At 37.3% G+C, this 23634-nt stretch overlaps 2 protein-coding genes, 1 non-coding gene and 1 pseudogene across 4 annotated transcripts; 2 read left to right on the forward strand and 2 right to left on the reverse strand.

Annotated features, from left to right (window-relative positions):
* The window catches only part of LOC120138855, an 81978-nt pseudogene extending 60172 nt beyond the window's left edge, over nt 1-21806 (forward strand).
* On the forward strand, nt 40-4323 carry LOC120138841. Of its 2 annotated transcripts, XM_039154245.1 has the most exons (11): nt 40-305; nt 432-458; nt 546-815; nt 971-1504; nt 1686-2114; nt 2360-2812; nt 2986-3103; nt 3276-3339; nt 3438-3517; nt 3624-3813; nt 3935-4323. In XM_039154245.1, the coding sequence occupies exons 1-7, from the start codon at nt 63-65 to the stop codon at nt 3094-3096; spliced, it is 2067 nt and encodes a 688-aa protein (XP_039010176.1). In that variant the 5' UTR covers nt 40-62; the 3' UTR covers nt 3097-3103; nt 3276-3339; nt 3438-3517; nt 3624-3813; nt 3935-4323. The 2 variants fall into 2 exon arrangements, with proteins under 2 accessions (XP_039010176.1, XP_039010175.1); XM_039154244.1 differs by having other exon boundaries at nt 432-815.
* Nucleotides 6626-7360, reverse strand: LOC120138842. The gene is made up of 2 exons (XM_039154246.1): nt 7147-7360; nt 6626-6871 (listed from the first exon to the last, which is right to left on the reverse strand). The coding sequence occupies exons 1-2, from the start codon at nt 7303-7305 to the stop codon at nt 6776-6778; spliced, it is 255 nt and encodes an 84-aa protein (XP_039010177.1). The 5' UTR covers nt 7306-7360; the 3' UTR covers nt 6626-6775.
* A 1097-nt stretch (nt 21807-22903) lies between the features above and the next one.
* Nucleotides 22904-23064, reverse strand: LOC120138866. The gene has a single exon (XR_005517566.1). It is a non-coding gene; the product is annotated as a U1 spliceosomal RNA (small nuclear RNA).
* Between the last annotated feature and the right edge of the window lie 570 nt (nt 23065-23634).

The raw sequence follows: 23634 nt of genomic DNA on the forward strand, positions 1-23634 counted from the left end.
TTTAGCGTTTCCATGGCCTTGGAACTTGTGCAATTGAGAGATATAAGAGTTAAAAATGTCCCATGATGGAGTACATTATCAAGAAAGAAGCAGAGGAAACTGCGATGGATACAGTCTGCTTACCAAATCTTGTGAAGATAAGACTTGAGTCATGTTCAGATTTGAAAAGTTTTTGCATGGGAAGTATTACTCTGCATTGTCCATCTTTGATAACAATTGAAGTAGATGACTGTCCAAAGATGTACGCAATGGCATGTACAAGGGAGGTAGGTGGGGGAGAAAAGACACCCTTTTTCAATGATAAGGTCTCTCCCTTCTCTTCTTTTCTGTTTAGTGTTTTGACTTTTAACAATCACATTAATTAATATAGATCTGTATGCGTTTATCATCACAAGCGTACATAATTCATGCAATGAGGATTGTGGTTGCAGGTTTTGTGTGCCAATTTGGATTGGTTGGAGCTATCGTCCACTAACATCCAGAAATTATGGCCAGATGTACCACACAGTGCCATATCCTCTAGTGTTCATAAGTTGCGAATCTTAATTGTGAAGGGTTGCCACAATTTGGAATATATATTTCCATCCTTTTCAAGAAAAACATTTGTGCGACTCGTTCACATTCGCCTTGTCGATTGCGACAACTTAGAAGAAGTGATCTTTACAGATGAAGCGACAGCAGAAGAAGAAGGGATAACTGAGGCTTACTGGTTCACTAAACTAAGTATATTGGAGCTCATTAGGCTTCCAAAATTAGGGACATTCTGTCATGGAGAAAACTCAGAGACTGATTCCCCAACCTTCTTCAACCAAAATGTGATTTTCTTCCTTCGTTTTCTTTTTGTATCCTTTTCTATCCTCTACAAATTTTACTTTTCTTATCATTTTTCCTTTCTTGTTGTATGGTTTTCTCTTGTTCAAGTGGCATTCCAACTTCTTTTTCGTATTAATAACTTAAATAAAATCTGCAGGTTGTGTTCCCTAACTTGATCCATTTGATCATTCAAGGTATTGGGAAGTGCAGAAAGATATGGCACGATAAACCCACTATGAATTCATTTAATCAATTGACCTTCCTCTGGGTGAAAGACTGTGAAAGACTTTCAAATATTTTACCTTTTAGTATGGTGAAAAGACTTGAAAAGCTAGAAACTCTGGCAATAGAGGAATGTAAGTCGGTTGAAGAAATAATTGGACCTGATGACGATCACTTACGCAATTCCAATGAGTCACACGCAGAGACATCCGCCCAATCAGTTGAACTCAAATCAATCACCAAGTTTGTGTTTCCTAAAATAACAAAGTTGTATCTTCAAGTGCTACCCAAATTGAAGGGTCTCTACTCCAAGGTGCATACTACGGAATGGCCATCCTTGAAAATATTAAAGGTGAGTGATTGCAGCAAGGTAGAGAATTTGACTAGGGAGTATATCAACTTTGGAGAATCACAAGGAGAGAGCCAACCTCTAATCTCTGTTCAACAACCCCTGTTTTGGGTCACTGAGGTAACAGTTCACAAAACTAACAAATACATATGCATCTGTTAGAATTTGTGAAATAAATTCAGTCTTGATGAAGTTTGCGATTGGACCCAATTGATGAACCTATAAAATTGAGGTAAAATAGGGGATATGGCATCAGTTTAGACAATTTTTTATTGAACATACATTTTTCCAAATTTCTCAGGAAGCATTCCCCAATTTAGAAGAATTACATGTGATTCGGAACAGAAATATGAAGGAGATATGGCACGGAGCACTTCCAAACCTATATTTTCCCCAACTCACAAGAATGCGTGTTATATATTGCCAAATGTTAAAAGAAATCATAGCTTCAACAACTGATGAACTCATGAATGGCATCGTTTTCTCCCAACTTAAGTCTTTAGAACTTGTTAGTCTTCCGATCCTATCAAGTTTCTGCTCAGGGAAGTATACCTTAGTATTTCCTTCCTTGGAAGAAGTAATCATCAGATGGTGTCCAAAGATGGAATTTTTCACAAAGGGGAAGTTAAGCACACCGATGCTGCATGGACTACAATCAACTAAAGGTGAATATGTAGGGCTCTGGGAAGGCGACCTTAATGCTGTCATTCAACAGTTGTTTGTAGAAAAGGTATGAACCATTTCAAAAGAAAAATAGTAAAACTTTATAAGATGAGAAGTTCTAATGTTCATCATATGGCTAAACAATTTAACATTTCTGAATAAAAATTATAGGATAAAATTGCAAATTGAGTTTATATATTTGATTTTACCAAACTACATATATGAAAAGAATTACAGAGATTGGTGCATAATGTAGTTGATGAATAGTGAAACCTTTCTCCACGCATTCAAGACTATATATATTTTATGCAGGTTTTCCCGGGCTTGGAGGATTTGGAGCTATCTTCAATCAGCATTCAGCGAGCATGGAAACACAAGGTTCTGGCCACACATTCTTATGCCCAAAATTTAACATTCTTGACTATTAGGGGCTGTCATAATTTGAACTGCCTATTCTCGTCCTCTATGGTTGAAAGTTTTGTGCATCTCAAGAAGCTAACCGTCGAAAACTGTGAGAATGTGGAAAATGTGATCTTTTTGGAAGGATTAGCCAAAGAAGAAATGATGAACCAGAAGTTTCGTGTACTAGAATTTCTATTGCTCAAAGACCTTCCTAAACTGACTAGATTCTGCCATGGAAATTACTTTGAATTCCCCTTGTTGACAAGTCTTAGTATAGAAAGTTGTCCTACACTACGAACATTCGTCTCCGGTGCAAAAGGAATCAACTCGGAGATTCCCTCTCTGACTCTCTTTGATCAAAAGGTGATACTCCCTTACCTTTCTCTGTATCTTCTTTTTCCTTAAATATTTGATTGCCCTGTTCGTGTCGTGGATGCTGTTTTCTCTAGTAATTTTTAGTTGTAAATTTCATTGTTTTATACTCAGTTTCATTAATATTACCTCCGGTTATTGACACAATAAACTGAATTTTGTAGGTGGCATTCCCTTGCTTAGATGAACTGACCATCATAGGTGTGGGAAACTGGAGAAAGATATGGCAGAAGCAGCCAACTAATTGCCTGAGGATTCATTTTGCAAATTACTAATTCTTCTGTAGGTGTTTGATTAAAAAGTAATAATAAGAACTTTTTTTAATACTGTTTTCATTTATATATGAGAGGAGACTGGTGAAACCACAGTGGATGCAAATAATTGAATCTGTTGCTATAGAACGAGTCCTTAAGCCTGTATTTTCCTAGACTAATTACGTCCGTCTACTTCATAGACTGTTCAAATTGAAGAGTTCCAGCTCAAGGATACTTACAAATGAAAGGCCATCATTGAAGAAGGTATGAGTATTGAAAATATCCTTGTTTTGGTAATGTATACGTAGTTACACAATCCATTCTTTCACCTTTCAATTTCAATATTATCTTGGTCCTTGCAGCCTGCGGGGATGTCGACTTCTGAGGAAGAGATTGAGTTTTGGCTTCGGTTTCCCTGGAACTCTAAATCAGAAAGCAAGTAGTAAGTAGATCTTCTGCCGTTTCAATTCTTGACCAGTATACTTTATCAGGGTGACGCAGTTGCTTTGCATAGAGTTATATAAATTGACATGCCCTTTTCGTTGCAGGTTGAATTGCACCACTCAAGCATGTTGCTGCTGCTCAGTCTGTAGCCACATTCTCTTTTTATGATTTTCAGATTCTTTAAAATTTTAACTTCATAAAAGAAAATAAATACAGAAAATTCTTGTAATGAATACAAAGGCAAAGAGTTCTCAGATAGTTGCCACAATCCCCTGTTTCAAACCAACATGAAAGGTGAATACCTACCCCATGAATCCCATTCACATACTCTCAATCTTGTAATGAAGCCATTGTCTTGCAATTATGAGTTTAGATGTTCTAGTTGTGGTAATTTTGGCTATTCTACTAGCTACAGATGCTTTGATTGCAACTTCAGTCAGCAGCATTTTGCTACGACAGACCATTTCGTACGAGTACGATAAGCATCCTCTCAGGCTCGCCTATGATTCTCTTGATAAAAGTTATTTGGATAATAGTTATTGTGAAGCTTGTAAGAAGGAAAGAAATCCAGACCACTGGTTTCACTACTGCCCAGCATGTGAATCCACAATTCACTTAGATTGTGTCACAAATCAGTCATCAAGTCTTGAAGGGCCATGGTTGGGTCGATCAAGCAATCAAGCATCAAGGGTGGCTCACAAAATTAAGAAAATGTTAACAGTTTCTTTTTAATTTTCAAGTTTGCTATTTGACCATGTATAGTTGCTTGCTAACTTCAATAGCTAATTTCTTCTTTTGTGGAGACTATCAGGAAATGTGGTTTCGGTTTGATTCGAATTTACTTGAAGACATACTCATCTTAGTTGATCTTCAGCATGAAACTAGTGAACCAATCTAGACTTTCTAAATTTTATGCCTTATGTTCTGTTCTTTTAGGAAGGTGGCTATGAAGACGTTTAAATTAGACAATAAAAGAACATACTAATCATTTACTCAAGCACTTACCCACGGTTAATGGCATTGAATTGGGTATATCAAAAACCAATCCTTAAATGTCAAGATCCTTTCTTTAGGATCATCATGCTTTCTCTGTTAGGAACCCAATAGGTACACATTGAGGAAATCCCCCAGTTAAAGAAAGGAATCCTTTCCTTTCCTTTCAGTTTAATTAAAGACAGAATCTAGTGTAACTTAGCTCCCTATCTCAAGTATATTCATTCTCAATCACATGCAATACAATATCTAGAGTAAAGTTGTGTAAGGTACCGTTACTGGTAACGAAACTATTAAAGCTTTCTTAAGGTCGAAAACTGCAGGAGCAACTCAAAATACCAGGGCTGACAGGAGTTACCAGGAAGAGAAACAGCATTGATATTTCGATGATTATCGCTGGTAAGTAACTACTTAATCTTCTTTTATCATGATGTTTCAAATGCAGTGTCTTGTGTTCCTGTTGAGATAATCATTATGTTTTACAAAAAATGAAAAATCCCAGCAAAATAGGAGATAATCATTAATTGGTAAATATATGCAACTTCACATGAACCTCTAATCAATTTCTTGATATGCAACTTCTAAAGTCTATAAAGAAAGATTGACATTAATCCTTTCTATGCGTTTTTTTCTTCAGAAGCTATTGCTTGAGTTTCATACCAATTGTGGTTTGATGAAGATGTTATGTAAACAATCGCAGTTATTACCGGCCTGATTATAATGAGGAAGGGGACGGGTGCAGTGGTGCTAGTTACGCCAAAGCTAATGAAGATATGGAAGGATTAGGAGCTTCGATCAATAGTTTTAACGAGCCTTCTGGTCCAAATAATTCTCATTGTCTTCGGCAGCAGAAGAAAATACATTCGGAAAGCAAAGCTTAGAACCATTTTTTGGAGTTCCTACTTGTTGGCTGACTCTGTTGCAACCATTGCCCTTGGCATACTAACAAACAACCTGGGAGATATATATGATAAAAGAGGTGAGGTTAACTTGAAAACAAAACTTCCTACAAATTATCCTCCAAAACATCAGCCACAGCCTCGCTCAAGATGGCAAAACGATTCTCAGATTTCTTCAACTTACCAGAGCCCTTCTTTGAACGATCCAACACTACAGGATATCTCTTACCACTTTGCACCAAGGAACCCCTAGTTGCGACAGTATCGCATGCCACACCGACATCCTGAGACAAAATCTTCTCAGAAGAACCCTCCTCTAGTACCTCCTTGCCCTTAGTAGTACTCCCCACCTCCTTTTCCTGACACTGCCCACTTCCCTCAACCACCAGAGTCACCTTAGTCTTGAGTAGAGTATCAATGTCGATTTTGATCTGAGTATCCTTATTTAGCACATTGCCACAGAGCTCTGCTATTTCTCGGAGGCGCCTCTGAGTGCCGTTACAAGCGATATTCAATCAATATTCAATCGTCCCGGGAAGTCAGCTATCGCATCTCAAATTATATGTTCCATCTGCTGGTCACTTACCCTTTGTTGCCGTCGGTCGGGATCTGACTTATCAGTTTCCGAGACACTCAGGCCGAGACCAAGAGGTTCTTCAAAGAAAGATTAACCATTTCAAGAATAAAGGAACAAAATAGGATCAAAGTAACAAAACGCTTCTTCAAACCAGTGACAGTGAGTTCGAAGAGGAAAACAACACAAGTACATACTTGATGTCATTGTTTCGAGCCATGAAGTTCATGGAAGAACCAATGATGTACCGAATGATTACAGCTTCCTACATGTTGCTTCAAGAAAACATCGATGTTCTACCTGGAAAAGTGAAGGGGGTAGCAGCAAATCCGTGTTATTCGACGCATGCCGGCTAGCATTGGCTTTAAACGGAGTGACGGTCAACGGACAAGAAAGTTAGATGGGATATGATCAGAGATGTCTAGTTGGAGCTGTTAGCTTATGCTGCTAGTCACAGCAAAATAACCCCAGTTCGTTTCTCTCTTTTTTCATTTAGAACCCCATGAATTTCAATTTCAATTTCTTCTTTTAACAATTCAAGAAATAATTTTGTTGGGAATTCAGTTGCTCACTTGTTCTAACAAAGATTCTACTTGGATAAACTGCATTCAATCATAACAAGGTACACATCTAGAATAAGTGAAAATTTCATGTCTTTATATTTTAAGTTTTCTATTATCTAAAAACAAGAAGAAAGGATTCACATGTTCTTATGGTACAATTATTGATACAAGAAAAAGAAGAAGAAAAAGAAATAGTTTAACATACTTTGCACAATATGTTAAAAGTGTTAGGAGGTCTTCCCATTTTCATCATCCTTCAGATTCCTCCATAGATACTTCCCACTAGCCATGTCCACAAATACCCAGAATCCATTCTGAACCATCTGAAAATCCAGCAATATGAAAGTCAAAAATAAAACCCGAAGTCCAGGGATTTCAATATCTGTCCGAATGTATTACATAATGGTAACAGTATAGTCCGAAACTGTAATTATACGATTGTGATATCCGCAATGATCTAATAACATCTATTATGTCCGCAATCACAACGAAAACTAAGCAGCAACTGATATTTAAATCCTGACCCAAACAAGAAAAACAGAAACCCAGAATAGGAAACATGTTTTTTTGGGGGGAAAGAGGGGAAATATTTTCATACCCTTTTGAAACTGAATCCTTGTGCATCTTGAACAACGATCTTCTCGGAATCCTCTGAAACTTCGCCGTCGGTGCCAGCTGATGAACGTACCGTCCTCCATGCGACATAGCCTGCTAAAATTGCAGAGAAAAACACCAACAAGAATCTCATAGGACACATTTCGCCTCTAGAAGACTAGAACCAACGAAAAAACAATTTTTTTTCAAAACAAAATGGATTTGTTAAGAACAAAAGGAAGGGAGAATTTTGGTTTTATTAAGGCAGCCTGTGCATTGTTTTATTAGTAAAAAAATGATATCCTATGTGTAAACCACGTTCCTGGAGGCTGGAGATTGAAAAATTCTACACAAAGGGGAAGAAGGAAGGAATTGCTAGTAGGAATTGAAAAAGTCAATAATGGCAGAAAAGTCAGCAGCCATCACCACCTACATGTAACAATCAATTTTCAGCTTTTTACTTTCTCTCTGCTCACATATCCAATAAATATACAGTTAAGAAAGTCAGCAAATTTGTCTGAACAAAAAACTAGACTTTTTCTATACTGTTACAACCTAACTCAGCTATAAATACCTTATTAATTCTCAATCACTTTCATCACATTAAATCCTCGCAACTTCTTTAAGGTATATTTTATTATATTTAGTATTTTTTAATAATTTATTTAATTATTTTAATTGTTTAATATTTTATTTAATTAATTTTTTTACAGATATAAAATTGAACACAATCTACTTTGATTGGATGTAAATCATATATCTCGACACTTTGCTGATACAGTAACATTTTAACGTTTTAATTTAATTAATTTATTTATTTAATGCATGATTATTAGTCTAGGACGTGTCCCGAAAAATTTTAACGGTGGACGGATAACGTTAAATTGGTTAGATGCCAATTTTCGGGAGTTGAGCGAGGATACGTCGGATGATGAAGTTAAACAGTATGCACGGGCATGCATACTGAAGCTGATAGGAGGGACAAATCGCGCAACCAAGTTCACTGTATGTGGTTGCAACATCTTGGCGACTTTCATCTGGTCGGATCACTTAGTTGGTGCTCGGCAGTTTTGGCTTGTCTGTACAGGGAGATGTGTCGAGCCATTGACTACAGGCGTAATGCTATCGGCGGATATCTCCTGCTGCTGCAGTCTTGGGCATGGTATTGATTGCCCTTTTTATGTCCCGTTGTCAAGAACTCATTCGTATTTCCGCTACTCCTGAGGTAATTATAAAACTAATTTTGTATATTAATAATTTTATACAGTGAATAAGAAATTATTTTTCTTGAATAAGTGGTCTACTGATAGGAAAAACCATCAGGAGCTACCTGATGATTTAGAAAAAAATTAGGGTGTTAATCGATCAGAAGGCTGGCACACAGGTATGAATTTTAATGTTTAAAAATCGATTTTAGATTATAGTTATATAATTATATTATTATTTTGATAAAAATTATATATATATATATATATATATATGTTTTAGTTTGAATGTGTGTCATATTCTACTAATGATGTGAGGGCGATGATCCCACCTGAGTTGAGGGGCCTATCAGATGTTTGGATGGTGATGATCCCCTTGATCTGTTATGCGACCGTCGAGTGGCACTCTACTGATCGCGTGCTCCGTCAATTTGGTTGTTTTCAACCAATTTCGGAAGCACCTCGCAATATGGACAAGTTGCATAGCACAGATAGACGCGGCAAGACAGATACATATTGGCTGGTGAGGCATCATGCGTGGGTCGTGTTGTGGGAGGATCAACATCGGTACCTTCCCCGTAGAGAGCCCATTTTACTTGACCTCTTGATGGTTGCTGACGGTTATTACGAGTGGTTCAACAGTAACGGGAAACCGTTTTTGCTTTCCAAGGATGCACGAGGGTAGACATTTCCGCGACGTCGATAGAGACGTTCACCGACACAACACCATCGTCCCCCGACTCATGGACGGAGAGCAGGTGCTTCTGGTTCATCCTCAGCTGCACCAGCAGGACCTTCACAGTAGCCACCGTACCCAGTGACTTACATACCGCAACCATATATGATGTTGCCACCGCCTTTCCATTACCAGATGACGCCGCCGCCCCCTTCACCTGCTTTTATGACCCCGTTACCGCCACCATCACAGATGACCCCTCCTGGAGGCTATTATGGGTCTATGTTTGTAGATCCGACTTGGGGTTCATATGCTGGATATTTGGCGGGTTCAACCTCATCACCCATGGCCATAGCACAGACACCTCCTGTACAGTTTTCACACTCAACGATGTCTGGGTTTTATGAGTTTTCCCAGTTTTCGCAGGCCTGTGGGATAGTCAGTCATACACCTCCAGGGTCCTTATTCTATGGAGGTGCTTCATCGTCATCAGCTCCTCATCAACCTAATGTACCTACTCAGGACGACGACGACGACGACGACGACGATGGTGATGATGATGACAACGAGGAGTCACAACCAGTGATACGAAGAAATCCTTCTCGAGACCGACAGCCACCGCCCGCGGAACACATTCGCGTCGCAGGCATTGATAGATTTTGTTTTTTATTATATTTGTATTTAGTTTATTGGACTTTTTAATTGTAATTTTTTATTATTTCTCATTTAATACTTACTTTATTTTGTTAAATTTGTTTGACTTTTTTTAATGTATTTCAGTTAATTTTGTTTATTACCATTTAATATTAGTTATTGTAATTTAGTTATCATTTACCATTTAATACTTATTGTAAGTTTGTTGTATTTAAAATTATTTTGAAATACCAAATTGTTCGATAACTTTCTTAAGTTTGTCACTTAATATCTCTTTTATTATAATCACATATAACGCAAACGTCCAATCTCGTATTATTATATCGTTTTTTAATCTTCATCAACGATTATCGAATGACATTAACTTGAAGTAAATGCAAATTAAAGTACAATAATTATTATTTGATAAACAAATACATCATTTCCTCATCAATTGTTACTTGATGGCAACAGAAGTGGACATGATATTCTAGTGTGTCCTGAGTTTCTACAATGCTCACATCTTCTGTCTTGTCTAGATCTTTCTCGAATATCCATATCACAATGAATTCGATTGGATTTTGGATGACCATTCTCCCTCAATAAACTCGGATTTGGTATAATCGGAAGCCAATCTTGAACCTCATCAGGGTCTTTGTCATTACCTATGGGAGAAACTCAAATTCGTATAACTTAAAAACTTCAGATAGTAGGTATACGGGATCCACAAAATGGTTATAGTCTTGACATGTATGCGAGCAAGCTGCTATCACATGAGAGCATGGATACTTAAGAGCTTGAAAAAAACCCGCAGTCACACGTTCTGTCCCTTAGATTTACTCTTAACGACACAGCTTCAATCCCTTGAAGAGGTCGCGGCAACTTTGTGACACGAAACATTTCATGCCTTCTAGAGAAGCTTGTTATAGACATTCCATTTGATGCAGAAATTTTTTTTTGTAGATCTGCAACTAATCTAGGGTGATAGACATGACTGCCTTGCATCCAGGTTTGAGCTTGTCCCCCAAGCTTCGCAAAAAACGCCCCCAAACGAAAATATATAGTCTTTACCAAAGTCGCTATTGGTAAGTGGCGTGCACTCTTTAAAGTTGAATTGATTACCTCTGCCAAGTTGGTCGTCATGTGTCCATATCGATATCCACTATCATATGCGTTCGTCCACATTTCTTTATCGATGAGGCTGATGTAATCGTATCATTCCTCGTTCTTCACCCGTAAATCTTGAAGCATTGATTCAAACGTTCGAGGAAGTAGTTCGTAACCTGATCAAAAAATGTATAACTTACTAACTTGCTTTCTTTGCAAAATTAAAACGATCGAAAGAAAACAAACTACATTAGTTTCACTTACCCATGCACACAATTAATTTACGCTCATCATTCTTCTTGTACCTTCCATGGTAGTTCGCAACAATGTATGGGAGACAATACCTATGTTGGACAAAGGGTGGTTGCCACATTGGACCCAAAGACTCCATTGTTGCTTTGATCCCAGCTCCGCGATATGAAATGACAGAGATGTTTTCCCTTGTGATAACACGTGCACGTAAATTTCAAAGGAAAAAAGCCCAAGAATCTGTATCTTCTCCTTCGACAAGAACAAAAGCAACTGGAAGAATGTTGTGATTTTCATCTTGGACAACTGCCAATAATAAAACTTGCTTGTATTTTCCATACAAGAAAGTCTCGTCGATCTGAACCACAGGCTTGCAGTATTTGACAGCATTAACGCACTGTGGGTAAGTCCAAAAAACCAGGTAGAATTGGCATCGATCGCGGAGAAATCGATCGCGGAGAACTCGATCATTATGGTATGCATAAGAGGTTTTGAAGTCCACAATTATCCCAGGATTCAACCTCCGCACCAGCCTAAACCATCCTGGAAGTTCGTTGTAAGATGCATCCCATTCGCCATGAAGTTTGACAATGGCATTTTGTTTTGCCAACCAAGCTTTTTTATAGGAGACAGTGTACTCATACTGCGATTGTATAGCTGAAATCAACACAACAACAGCTATATGAGAGCTTGCTTTTACCATGAGCATGATGGCTTGACATATCAGAGTCCAAGTTGGGATGATCTTGGTTGACCCCTCTAGCACAACATGTGTGAGGACCGTTGTATATTGTTAGTTCCCATATGTTGTTTTTCCCCTTCCTTTTCGATACGCGAACCATCCAATTACATCCGTTTTCGCATCGAGCACAGTAGCATACATATTTTTCTGTCGTGGAGCAGTCGACTCTCGATTGAACAGATTTACAAATATTGTAATTTTTTATAGCCATCATCGCTTCTTCTTTACTTGAAAACTTTATGCCTAAATATAACTAACCATTATTTATTGATGAGTAATATCCATAGTCACCGAGATGAGACATATCCGCAAATTCTGGCCCATACATTGCACCATAATCAGCTTCATACATGCGTGCTGGAGGGTCAGTTTGTGTCACATTTGTTGGAACTTCATCCACATCATCATCATCATCGGAGTTGAATTGCGGTGATTCTGGGTGAATGAATAGTCCAGTCGCAGCACCATCCGTACCAGGCTCACGAAGCGGTTCTTCTGGTGGAGATAATGGTTCCTCCATGCTCTCAACATTTAGGTCGAAAAACCTACTACTTGCATGCCTTCCCCTTGAACTGGAAGGCATATCGACATTCAGATCAAAAAAGCTCACAGTCAAATGCCTCCCCCTAGAGCTTGAAGCCATCGTGTCAAATGGAAACTGCACAGATGGTTGCGTCGATAGCATCTCCATATTAAGGTCAAACAGATTTGCAGATGAATGCCTTCTCCTTGAACTGGACGCGATGTTGCCATACGGATTGTTCGTCGACCCACCTCGATATATATCGTAAGGAGTTGCGAATGAATGTCTCTCCATTATGGCATTAAAATCATTACACATTACTGTCGTCGGGCTGTCAACTTGTTCAGCCAGCCCATAGTGGAAGCCTAATGATTGACCTCGAACGACACGCACTTGAATAAAATTTGCATACATCTCAATATCGGCGTCTGAATAATTACTTTGAGCTTCAACCATCATTTCAACATCATCATTGTTCAAAAGTTCGAACGCTATATAAGTTAATGACAACAATGATGTTGGAAATCTGTACTGCAGCGGCGACATTCTTCTACTACTTCCAACATGAATCTTCCTCGAAATCTTCGTTATCAGCTCCTCAAGAGTTATGTTTCTCTTCAATGATATTTTAACACGCTCATTCGATACGAAAACAACGCCGATTTCATCTTCTCGAATTTCACCATCATAATAAACAATAGTTGAATGTCGCGTCATTCTTTGAGTTTAAAAATGCGGCAATATTATATCTGTAAACAAAACTGAAACAATGTTGATTAAATAAATAATATATGAACGAAAATATAATAGAATAAAATTTTTACACATAAACATAAATAATTTAAATAATATAATTTTATATTATTACTTGTACCGCAAAACTATTTCGACGTATATTCCCGCTTTCTAATTTTACAAACACATAAATTAATTGACAATAATTAGTATAATATTTTTTCAAATAATCATAATAAACAATAAATATAATAAAAAAATTATCACAAAATTACCTTATAACGAAAAATCGCACAAACTTCTGAATAAAATATGAGAAAATTGTCAGAATTATTGACTCGTTAATGGAATTGTTGTATTAATTTATAAGTTGAGATGATAGATGTGAGGAACTTAACCCAGGGGAGAAGGGTATTTATAGCCGAGAAAAGTTGTAACAATTATACAAGGTGCGGTACCTGCCCCGCGTTATATATAATTATAAAGGTCAGGCGCGACCCCTGATCCGCGCTATACCCTATGTGGCGTAAGGCGTGCCCAAGGGCCGCGCTATACCCACGTGTATCCATGTCAGCATAAGGCACGTCGCAGGGGGCGCACCTTACCCCACATGGCGCCAAATCATCGTATAACGCGCTGCAGGGGGTACGCCTTACTGCAAAGGGTGTTAGATCAGGAAATATAGTCTGACCGGTGTTAGATCGGTAAATATACCAGTCACCGGTGATTTTTTGGGAAAAATGCCTTGGTAGTTGGGTGTTTAGCCTTTGGTTCCTAAAGGTTTTTTTGTTTAAATCTCATGGAAAACATTTTTTCATCGATAAAATAAAAGTCGTTTTGAGCTTTTTGAGTATCGAAATGACGTAGTTTTGGTGATGCGACTACATCACCAATATCACAACGCACAGTTATCATATCATCATCCAGTTAAATCATTAATAACAGAGTGATATAATTACATTTAAAAATTAATGTTAGTGCTAAATTAATAAAATTAAAAAGTCAGTAACATAAATAAATCAACGTTTAAAATTCATTGATATTTGATGTAGTTTACCCTTATGAAGAATATATTTTATATGTAGTGTGAATTTGTGATGTGGTGATGTGAAATTGAATTCTTAGAGATGCATGCGAGGAGGATAACTATTAGTTTTTCAACTAATTTTTTTCATAAAACCTTTTAACTATTTATCAAATGATCTTAACGTTTTAATTCATATCCCTTCACCTATAAATAGGTTAGTTGAGGCACAACACAACACAAGTTAAAAAGACAACTTTGAGACACAATTCACAAATTAAGATGAATTAGGATAATACTTAGAAAGTTCATTCCAAATTTGTTCTTTCCGGTGATAAAGAAAGGCAAGATTGTGTTCGACTAATCACTACGGTTATGCTTACTGTTGTGATCGTTTGTTATTGTATCATGGGAGACCAACATCCAATGTTACTCAAAGCACCGAGGAGAGAACGAATATATCTTATGGAAACTTTTCAGACAGGCCTAAATAAAAATTCTTCTTCTGATTTCTAACTCTGTTCATCCCATTTCATGCCGATATACGAGTAACAAATTTTGTTTCTATACTTTAATTCTCTTAAAGTTTAATAGCAATCCAAATTCTTGTATTATATCAAAAGTTTATTTTAATCCATCTATTATTTTTAAAAGGGATAATTTAATTTATATAATTGAAAAATGGTTTTTTAGTTTAAAATGTTTGATTTACTATTAGTTTGACTTAAATATTAGTTTAAATATTTTTAAGTAATTATCAATTTATAAATTATATAAATTGATCATTTCCAAAAATATGAATAATTTAATCCAAATACTTTTCAAAAGTCAACAAATAAAAAATATCTATAACACATGAAATGTGTATAACTATGATTGGATGGAATTATATGGATGAAATATGTCGATGAAATTATATACAATGAAATTATCTTTTTCTTAGAATGATAATTCACTTTATTTTAAAAGGGTAAAGTACACAAACGGTCCCCTAACTATAATATATCGCTTTATCGAATCCTCGACTATTAGAAGTCACAAAATGATGAACATGGTGATGATGATATGCATGTAAATGAGAAAAATGTATTTGATGATGATGTTGGACCTTCTAATGTTGAGCATGTTGATGTTGATATAGTTGATATTGATAAGGATAATAATGTTGATGTTGATAATGCAAATGCTTTTGATGATATTGCGTGTCATAAGCTTAACTTATTTGATCCAAGAAATTGGGATGCTTTAGATTCTCAAATGATTGACATGTTAGTGATAAATGGTCCTAAAAGAGATTTATCTATTGTGAAAGGTGTTAAAGATAAAATTAGAAGACAATTTTTACCTCATTTTACACTAGAATACTACCAAATGAAGAAAAATGTGATAGAGATTGGCTTGTATATTCAAAAGAACTTGATAGAGTTTTTTGTTTTTGTTGTAAATTATTTAAGAAATGATGTGGTAAAGGTCAATTAGCAAATGACGGATATAGTGATTGGGCACATTTTTACATTAGAATTAGAGAGCATGAAACCAGTATAGAACATGTACAAAATATGGCCACTTGGTATGATTTGTGTTTAAGACTTAAAAAGAACATAACTTTTGATAAAATAGCCCAAAAACAATAAAAAGCGAAAGAGCATTGGAAAAATGTCTTATTGAGAATTATTTCAATTGTGAAGTTTCTTGTAAAACATAATCTAGCATTTCGCGGTACTAATGAGAAATTGTATCAAAATTGTAATGAATTTTTTTAGGATTAATTGAAATGTTAGCTGAGATTGATCCTATTATTCAGGAGCATATCCGTCGTATTACTAATGATGAGATATATGTTCATTACCTTGGTCACAACATCCAAAATGAGTTGATTCTTTTACTTGCTTGTGCAATTAAATTTGAAATTGTTAAAAAATAAAAGAGGCTAAATATTTTTCCGTGATACTTAATTGTACTCCAGATATTAGTTACAAATGTCTTTAATTTTGAAGTATGTAGATATTTCTTCTGATTGTGTTAGCATAAAAGAATTATTTTTAGGATTTTTAAATGTGAATGACACAACTGGACAAGGTCTTTTTGATTTTTTTTACATGAATTGAATTTTCTTGAACTTGATTTAGATGGTGTGCGTGGACAAAGCTATGATAACGAGTCAAATATGAAAGGAACAAAAATCAAGGAGTGCAAAGAAAACTTTTAGATTTAAATACTAGAGGTTTTTACACTCCTTGTGGTGCCCATGTCTTAATTTAATGTTATGTGACATGGCCAACAATTCTGGAAAAACTAGAGACTTTTTTGGTATTATACAACGCATTTACACTATATTTACAAATTCTAAAAAAAGATGACAAATTTTAAAAGAAAATGTGAAAGACTCGACTCTTAAATTATTATCTTCTACTCGTTGGGAGAATCGTGTTGATAGTGTAAAAGCAATAAGATTTCAAATTTCAGATATAAGAGAGGCTTTGCTTGAAGTTGATAATAGTGATAAAGATTCTAAAATAAGAAGTGAAGCTAAATCTTTAGCCAATAACGAACTTGATGATTTTGAGTTTATAATGGCTATAGTAATTTGGTATGATTTGTTATATACTGTGAATTTGGTTAGTAAAAATTTACAAGTGAAAGATATGCTTATTTTTGTTGCCATTGAAAATGTGAAAAAAATAATTTTAATTTTTAAGGAGTATGGAGAGAATGGTTTTTCTAATGCTCTTGAAGTTGCTAAGGAACTTGCAATTGATATGGAAATTGATCCATTTTTTCCTCAAAAGCGTCAAATCAAAAGAAAAAGATAGTTTGATGAGAATTTAAATGACGAGAGTCCACAATGTGCGGAAGAGTCTTTTAGAATTAATTATTTTAATTGCATCATTGATCAAGCAATTGTTTCACTTGATAGGAGGTTTGAACAATATGAAAATGTGTTTGGTTTTCTATTTTCTTCTGACAATTTACATATACTAGATTATTTGAGTTTAAAATCTTGTTGTTGTCGATTAGAAAATGCACTCAAGAATGGTGATAAATGTGATATTCATGATTATGAATTACCTGTGGAGTTGAAGTTACTTCAAGAACTTTTGTTCAAATAAAAATTGGGGCCTCTTGATATTTTAAAGTTTTTGAAGTGTGTTGATTGTTTTCTTAATGCAATTATTGCATATAGGATATTGTTAATTATTCTTGTGACAGTTGCAACAGTCGAGAAAAATTTTTTAAAGTTAAAATTGCTCAAATCTTACTTGTGTAGTTCTATGTAACAAGAAATGCTTAATGGACTAGTTTTGGTGGCAATCGAGAATGAGATTTTAGATAAAGTTGCTTATGAGGTTTTGATTGATGAATTTGCTTCAAAGAATGCTCGGAGGGTGAGATTTTTCAAGTGACAATCTTATAAGTTAATGAATGCCTCTTATTATTTTAGTTGTATTTTTCTAATAAAATAATAAAAATGATGTATTTGATAATGTTTAATTATTTTTAATGATTTATTAATAAATTTTTACTCTATCACTCAGGGTCCAAAAAATGTCTGAGACGACTCTCGTGGTCACCCTTTCTCGCCTAAAAGCGATCAGAATTTGAACATGCCGCGTTTTACTGGGAATGATCAAACCATGGGAATGAATCTATAGGGCTATCACCTTCTTTGGCCAGATCTTCCAACCTTTTCACATTTACAGTTCACTTAAAGGCGAGCGAGGAAGATTACATTTAGATGAAGAAGGAAAAAAAACTATGTATCCTTTCACCTGTTCCTGAATCACCTATTCATTGAGCTCAGTTCGTTGAATCTTATTCACCTTTTCTCGTTTATGAAAGAATATCATTTATGTGACCAATTCAGTAGTTTTCAACTGAATTTCCTTCCCAACGTGGGGGAGATAAGCTTGTCTTTCTTCGTGACTTCACGATTAGCCAACTAAAGAAAGAATCGTTAAACGAATAACGGATGAGTTCTGAAACGAACGGTTAAGGGACTTTACTCAACAAGAGTAAAGGGATGGGTTCTTTTTTCTATAAAAGATGTAATTTCATCTCGGCCGAACAAGCAAGACCCTTAGACGAGTAGAAATAGGCTTTATAGGTGGGCGCTATACGTTATGGAGTTTGATTGCTGAGAGGAGAAGAGAGCCTTTTTTCTTTATTCCTAGGTGACGGAGTTTCAAGCAGCTTTACCGAATGAGGGGTAGGCGTTTTCGAAGCAACTCCCACACCCCCAATTGATCAAGGGACAAGAACGGTCGATCAAAACAGAACCCAACAAACTGCCCCGGGAATAGTTGGAAAGAAAAAAAAAGAGAAAAATTACAAGATCCGAGGTTGAAGGGTCCAAGTCCCAAGGCACGGGAGGAGTGAATTTTCGAAGAACCGATGGCATTGAAGATGACGTAGCTTAACGTCAATGGAAGAATTAGCTCAAGCCACTATACCGGTATAGGGGCCTTTAGGCCTATCGAACATAGGAGCGGGGGTAGGGGCCGTATGGACACTCTACGAAGGAAGTAGCATGGGTCAAGTCCTCCGCACGCCCTTGTACCAGCGTAGAGCAGAACAATTTGAATTTTAAAGGTTAGCAGTTGTAAGGCAAGCAGTGGCTATAGGTACCGTACCAAACCTTGATATAGGAGATTGCCCGATCTTTCTATCTTTCTATCTTTCTTTGTCACAGTTCAATCACAATGATTGACTGAGTGGGAAGGAATCTTCTCTTGCTCAAAGCTATAGCTAGTATGAACAGCTTGGACTATTTTTTCCTTCGCGATTAGCCCCAGACAGTCTTGAAGCTAAGTTCTTCAACCCGTCATTGACTTTTTCCTTGGTCTTTGTTTTCCCACTACCTCCAGCTAACTGCTTGAAAGAAAGCTCTTTTTCTTCTCTTTTCTCTGGCTCGATCCTGAAAGTTGAGTGGAGTTAAAGCAACCCTTGATTCTTTCTTGCTTGCAGAGGTGAGGGTGAGATCCGAGAATCTATCCGTAAATGCTTGGAATCAAAGAGTCAGAAAATGCTCGTGGAAAGAGAGACACATTCCCTTATGCTTTCGCAATCTTACCTATTCATATAGTCCTTGCGAAGATCGATAGCCTAAGGATGCGAGGTTGAGCGTCAGCAAAGAAGGCGACCCTATCTGGATCAAGATCTTTAGAATGTGGGAAATCGATTCGATCAATCTTCCAAACCAGGATCAGAAAAAGCTTGTTCAACAGATCCTTCCAATTCTGGTTTTCATGGATCCAAGTGTGCCTCTTGGGATGAAATTGCTGCATTTATATGAAATGATCCTCTGCGCCTAAGCCAACGATTCAGATAAGGCTCGAGAGTGAAATAGAACCTTTACTTTCATTTTAATATAAACCCATAATACTAACTCTGTGATCGCCTATGTCTTTCTATAGAGCACAATCCCCTAGCCTAAATCCTTAGAAAGAGGTCTGGCTATGGTCGAGAATGAGGTCACACTAAGCAAGAAGTTTTCCCTTCCCATTCATCTGGAAGGAAGAGGAATCGAACTGATGAATGTATATGTCTAATAGGAGAGAAGTGCAAGGCAGCTGGAACGTCGGTGGCCAGGTGGTGGTAGCAGAATCGTCGGTTGCATGGTGGCAGTGGGCTCAAACATCTGGGGCTGGAAGCTCTTGGAGATAGTTAAGGCGGCTGTGGGAGCTAGGGTTTAGAAATTTTAACTGAAATTTTAAATGTTTAGGGTTTTCATCTGATCTGGACCGATTTTAGTTGGGCCTGTGTTGTAAACGGGTCTTTGGGTCTTTGGGTTTGTAATTATTATTATTTTAATAATATATATAAAAATAATAATTTAATAATCATAATAATAATAATAATAAGAGAAAATAACCTTAGTGACCAAAAATCTCAGATAATATACGATTTTGACCAACTTTTTTTGGATTTGCGAAAATGACCAACAAAATCGCAATGCGATCTCTAATTCGCATTGCGATCTCCACTATCGCAAATTCGAGTTGCATTTCGCGTTGCAATAGTTGAAAATCGCGTTGCGATTTTCCATTTCGCGTTGCGATAGTTGAAAATCGCAACGCGATTTTCTATTTCGCGTTGCGATAGTTGAAAATCGCAACGCGATTTTCCATTTCGCGTTGCGATAGTCTACAGTCGCGTTGCGATTTTCCATTTCGCGTATTACCACGACCACGACCACGACCACGACCCGAGACGAGACGGACGGCGGCGGCGGCGCGCGAGAGTCCCCCTTGTTCTCTATCACTCAACAAGGAAGTGGGAAAGCCAAGCCTTAAATACCATTCCCAATAGTGTTTCCAATACTATGTGGGATTTGAGCATTACCAACACTTGTTCCCAATACTATGTGGGATTGAGCCTTAAATAGTGATATTATTTTTGAATGTTTTGCTTAAAATTGCAATAATCGCGATTGATTGTAGATTGACTTTTAATTATGACATATTTAATCGTATAATACTAATGTAATTGGTTGTTGATTCAGTTGTTTTAAGGTGCATGATTGTTAATTGTTTCCTGAATAATCACATTGTATTGGAAACAAGTGTTGGTAATGCTCAATCCCACATTGTATTGGATACACTATTGAGAATGGTATTTAAGGCTTGGCTTTCCCACTTCCTTGTTGAGTGATAGAGAACAAGGGGGACTCTCGCGCACCGCCGCCGCCGTCCGTCTCGGGTCGGGTCGGGTCGGGTCGTGTCGTGTCGTGGTCGTGGTCGTGGTAATGGTAATGGTAATACGTGTCTTCGACACGTCCGCGCGGATACTATCTTTAATGGATTTTTACTTGGTTTAGTTTAAGAAAACAATTGGTAACATTGATAATCTTGTTTGGTTTGAAATGAACAGTGATTGGTAAAACACCATTAGTAATCTAAAAAACGTTGTAGACGGATGTGGAGCTCGACTTGCAGCCAAGTTAGAGTCAATGGAACCTTGTCTCCAGCTATCCATTATTCTTCCTACACGATGAAGATTGTCCTGGTTGAGCCAACGAGTAGTAATAACGGATTCGGATTGGCATTCATGGCAATTGAGAATGGTTATAGACTCGTGTTGGAGTTATCCATCATGCAATGCCTTCTACGATGAGTTCTGAAAGGAGAACAGTCCTTTGAGTTTTTCGAGCCATGGTGGTCCAATTTTCACCCAGAAGATACATGACCTGATTGGGGTTCACACAGATATTCCAGCACCTGATATGGGTACAGGTCCACAGGTGCAACATATATGCATCAAATATGCCATTCCTTTCAGTTTTCCTTCTACCTAGTTGGTTCTAGCATTCTGAACGTGAATTACAACATCATTGATGGTATGTTTCTCTTGGTTAAACGGACAATGGCATGGATATTAGATGAGTACTCCAAATTCCTTGGCTATTCACCTGTTGTAGTGACCGGAAAATCGACTGAATGTACATCCAAATTAAGATAGGGCATTGACTTCATAATTTCTCTTTCTGATTCAAGCTGTTATCACTTGGCAGAGAAGCAGCTACCGGAAGAGGAGTCATCTTTGCCACATGGGCCCTTCTTAATGACACCATGGAAAGGCCATCTCTGGACAAAAAAATTGTAATACAGGTGCACGTTCGACGCCAAATAAATTTAAATTCCGACACAAACACTTAAAAGGTATCAGAAACTACATTTCGGGGGTTTCGGAAATTTCGGTTCCTGTGCTGCTAGCCTCATCCATGACAAGGGTGGGAAGATTGTTCCTGTAAGTGATATCACAAAGAGATGAAGTCACAGATTTACAAAGAAATGATGAAACTTCCGAAGATATTATAACTTCTTATTCCTTTATTTCATCTCACTGATTAAAAATGGCTTAAAATCAGACATGGACTCTCTTTCAAATGGAGTTGGGGATCTTTTTAACACAATGCGGCCTTCTTTTTCCATATATGGCTACCCATTCCAGTTCATCCATATTGTTTTCAATACCCTCTTGCTTTTGAGGTGAGGCAGTTCATGTCCGCAGCAACAACCGTGCATGGCTTGGTTCGACACGTCGATGGTTAGAAAATTTTAAGACTCTAGGCAATTTTCTTTGGCTTCAAACGTTCATCCAAACCGTTGGCTGTTTTAGTGAGCCAGTTCAATGATATCATGGCAACAACCAAGCAATCAAGCATACCTTAGCTTGAACATGGATGGTTAGAGAATTTTTGAGACATTGGGCGAATGGTTTCAAACTTTTAATCCTCTCTTGCTTTTAGCCAACTAGTTAGTCAAGACAGCATTTTACAAAGAGCATATACTGATAAAGTAGATTCACCAACCTAAAAGTCCCAGGAATATATTACTATTAAGAGAGTCCGCTTGTAGCATCGAGTCGAAACCATCTGACGGTCTTGAAAATATGAAAGACCAAAGGGAACGGACCATGCAAATTTAGCCATACCATCCCCCACCTTGTTGCTCTCTTGAGGTGCATAAATAAATTGAGTCGAAGTGTCCTTCCTATCTATTTCTATGCTGTTTATCCTTGTTTCCGTATCCCAAGCTATTTCCAATCCTACAAACATGTTTGAAGCAACAAAATACTCCCCACAGCTCTGCATCCAACACTGACCAGAAACCTAAGGCTTTCCTAATGCCTTTAATCCATCTACCAATTGAGTCTCGCGAGACACCAACACACACCGCCCATCCCGTACCGGTCTTCCTAGCTCTATCTGAGTTTAATCAGTTTAATTTAAACCACCACGACGAGTCAGTTGCCACCCTGCTGTTAGTTGAACAGTTCCATACCAATAGTCGGAATTGGCGTGAGGATTGCACTGCAATATCCTAATTCGCTTCTAGCTGGAAAATCAAATGATTGAACTTACGTTTGACGGGGCCGCGCGAACGCAGGCCCCCACTACCACAAATTATGATGTAGGCTCTCCCACTTGGGGAGACCTTAGGCATGCACCCCTTCCAAGTGCAATGGAGGTCACAAGCCTAGGCCATGAACCCTATTGATCGTCCATTGACCCCGTCCAGGTAAGTATGTTTCAATGCTGCTAGGTGCCTCTTATTTATTAGCCCCAGCTTGTGGTTCTTCCTCTTTCTTACCCGATATGGGATCGGTGCTTCATCATGATTCTCCACTTCCCCGGTGACTGGTGAGGCTGAATGAAGCTCCTAAACAGATATACAATGTTGAACTTTCACTACATAGATTCGGAATGAATATCGTTCTTGTTCTCATCATTTCCATACTTGCAATACATCATTTATATAGTACGAATATGAACTACAATGCAGTTAAACCTAACTGCTTGGCATAACAACCCTAACCATACTAACTGACAAACCCAGCTTCAGCCACGTATCATCTTAGCTGTTACTGCTAACTATATTCAACACACAAAAGAATATACGAGACTCCTAAACAGATTAGAATCGGTTTCCTTGCTTCTTTATGTCACTGATCAAAAATGGTTGTAAATCAACATGGACTCTCGAATATGGTCATATGAACCAAGTTAAATGTAAATATAGAAGATCGACTCTTTCGAATAGTCAGAAAAATTTCATTGCCAAAGTTGCAACAGAAGTAAATCTGTTTTCCATCTAAT

Source organism: Hibiscus syriacus, unplaced genomic scaffold, assembly GCF_006381635.1.
Source record: "Hibiscus syriacus cultivar Baekdansim isolate YM2019G1 unplaced genomic scaffold, ASM638163v2 tig00110710_pilon, whole genome shotgun sequence".
Classification (NCBI taxonomy): Eukaryota; Viridiplantae; Streptophyta; class Magnoliopsida; order Malvales; family Malvaceae; genus Hibiscus; species Hibiscus syriacus.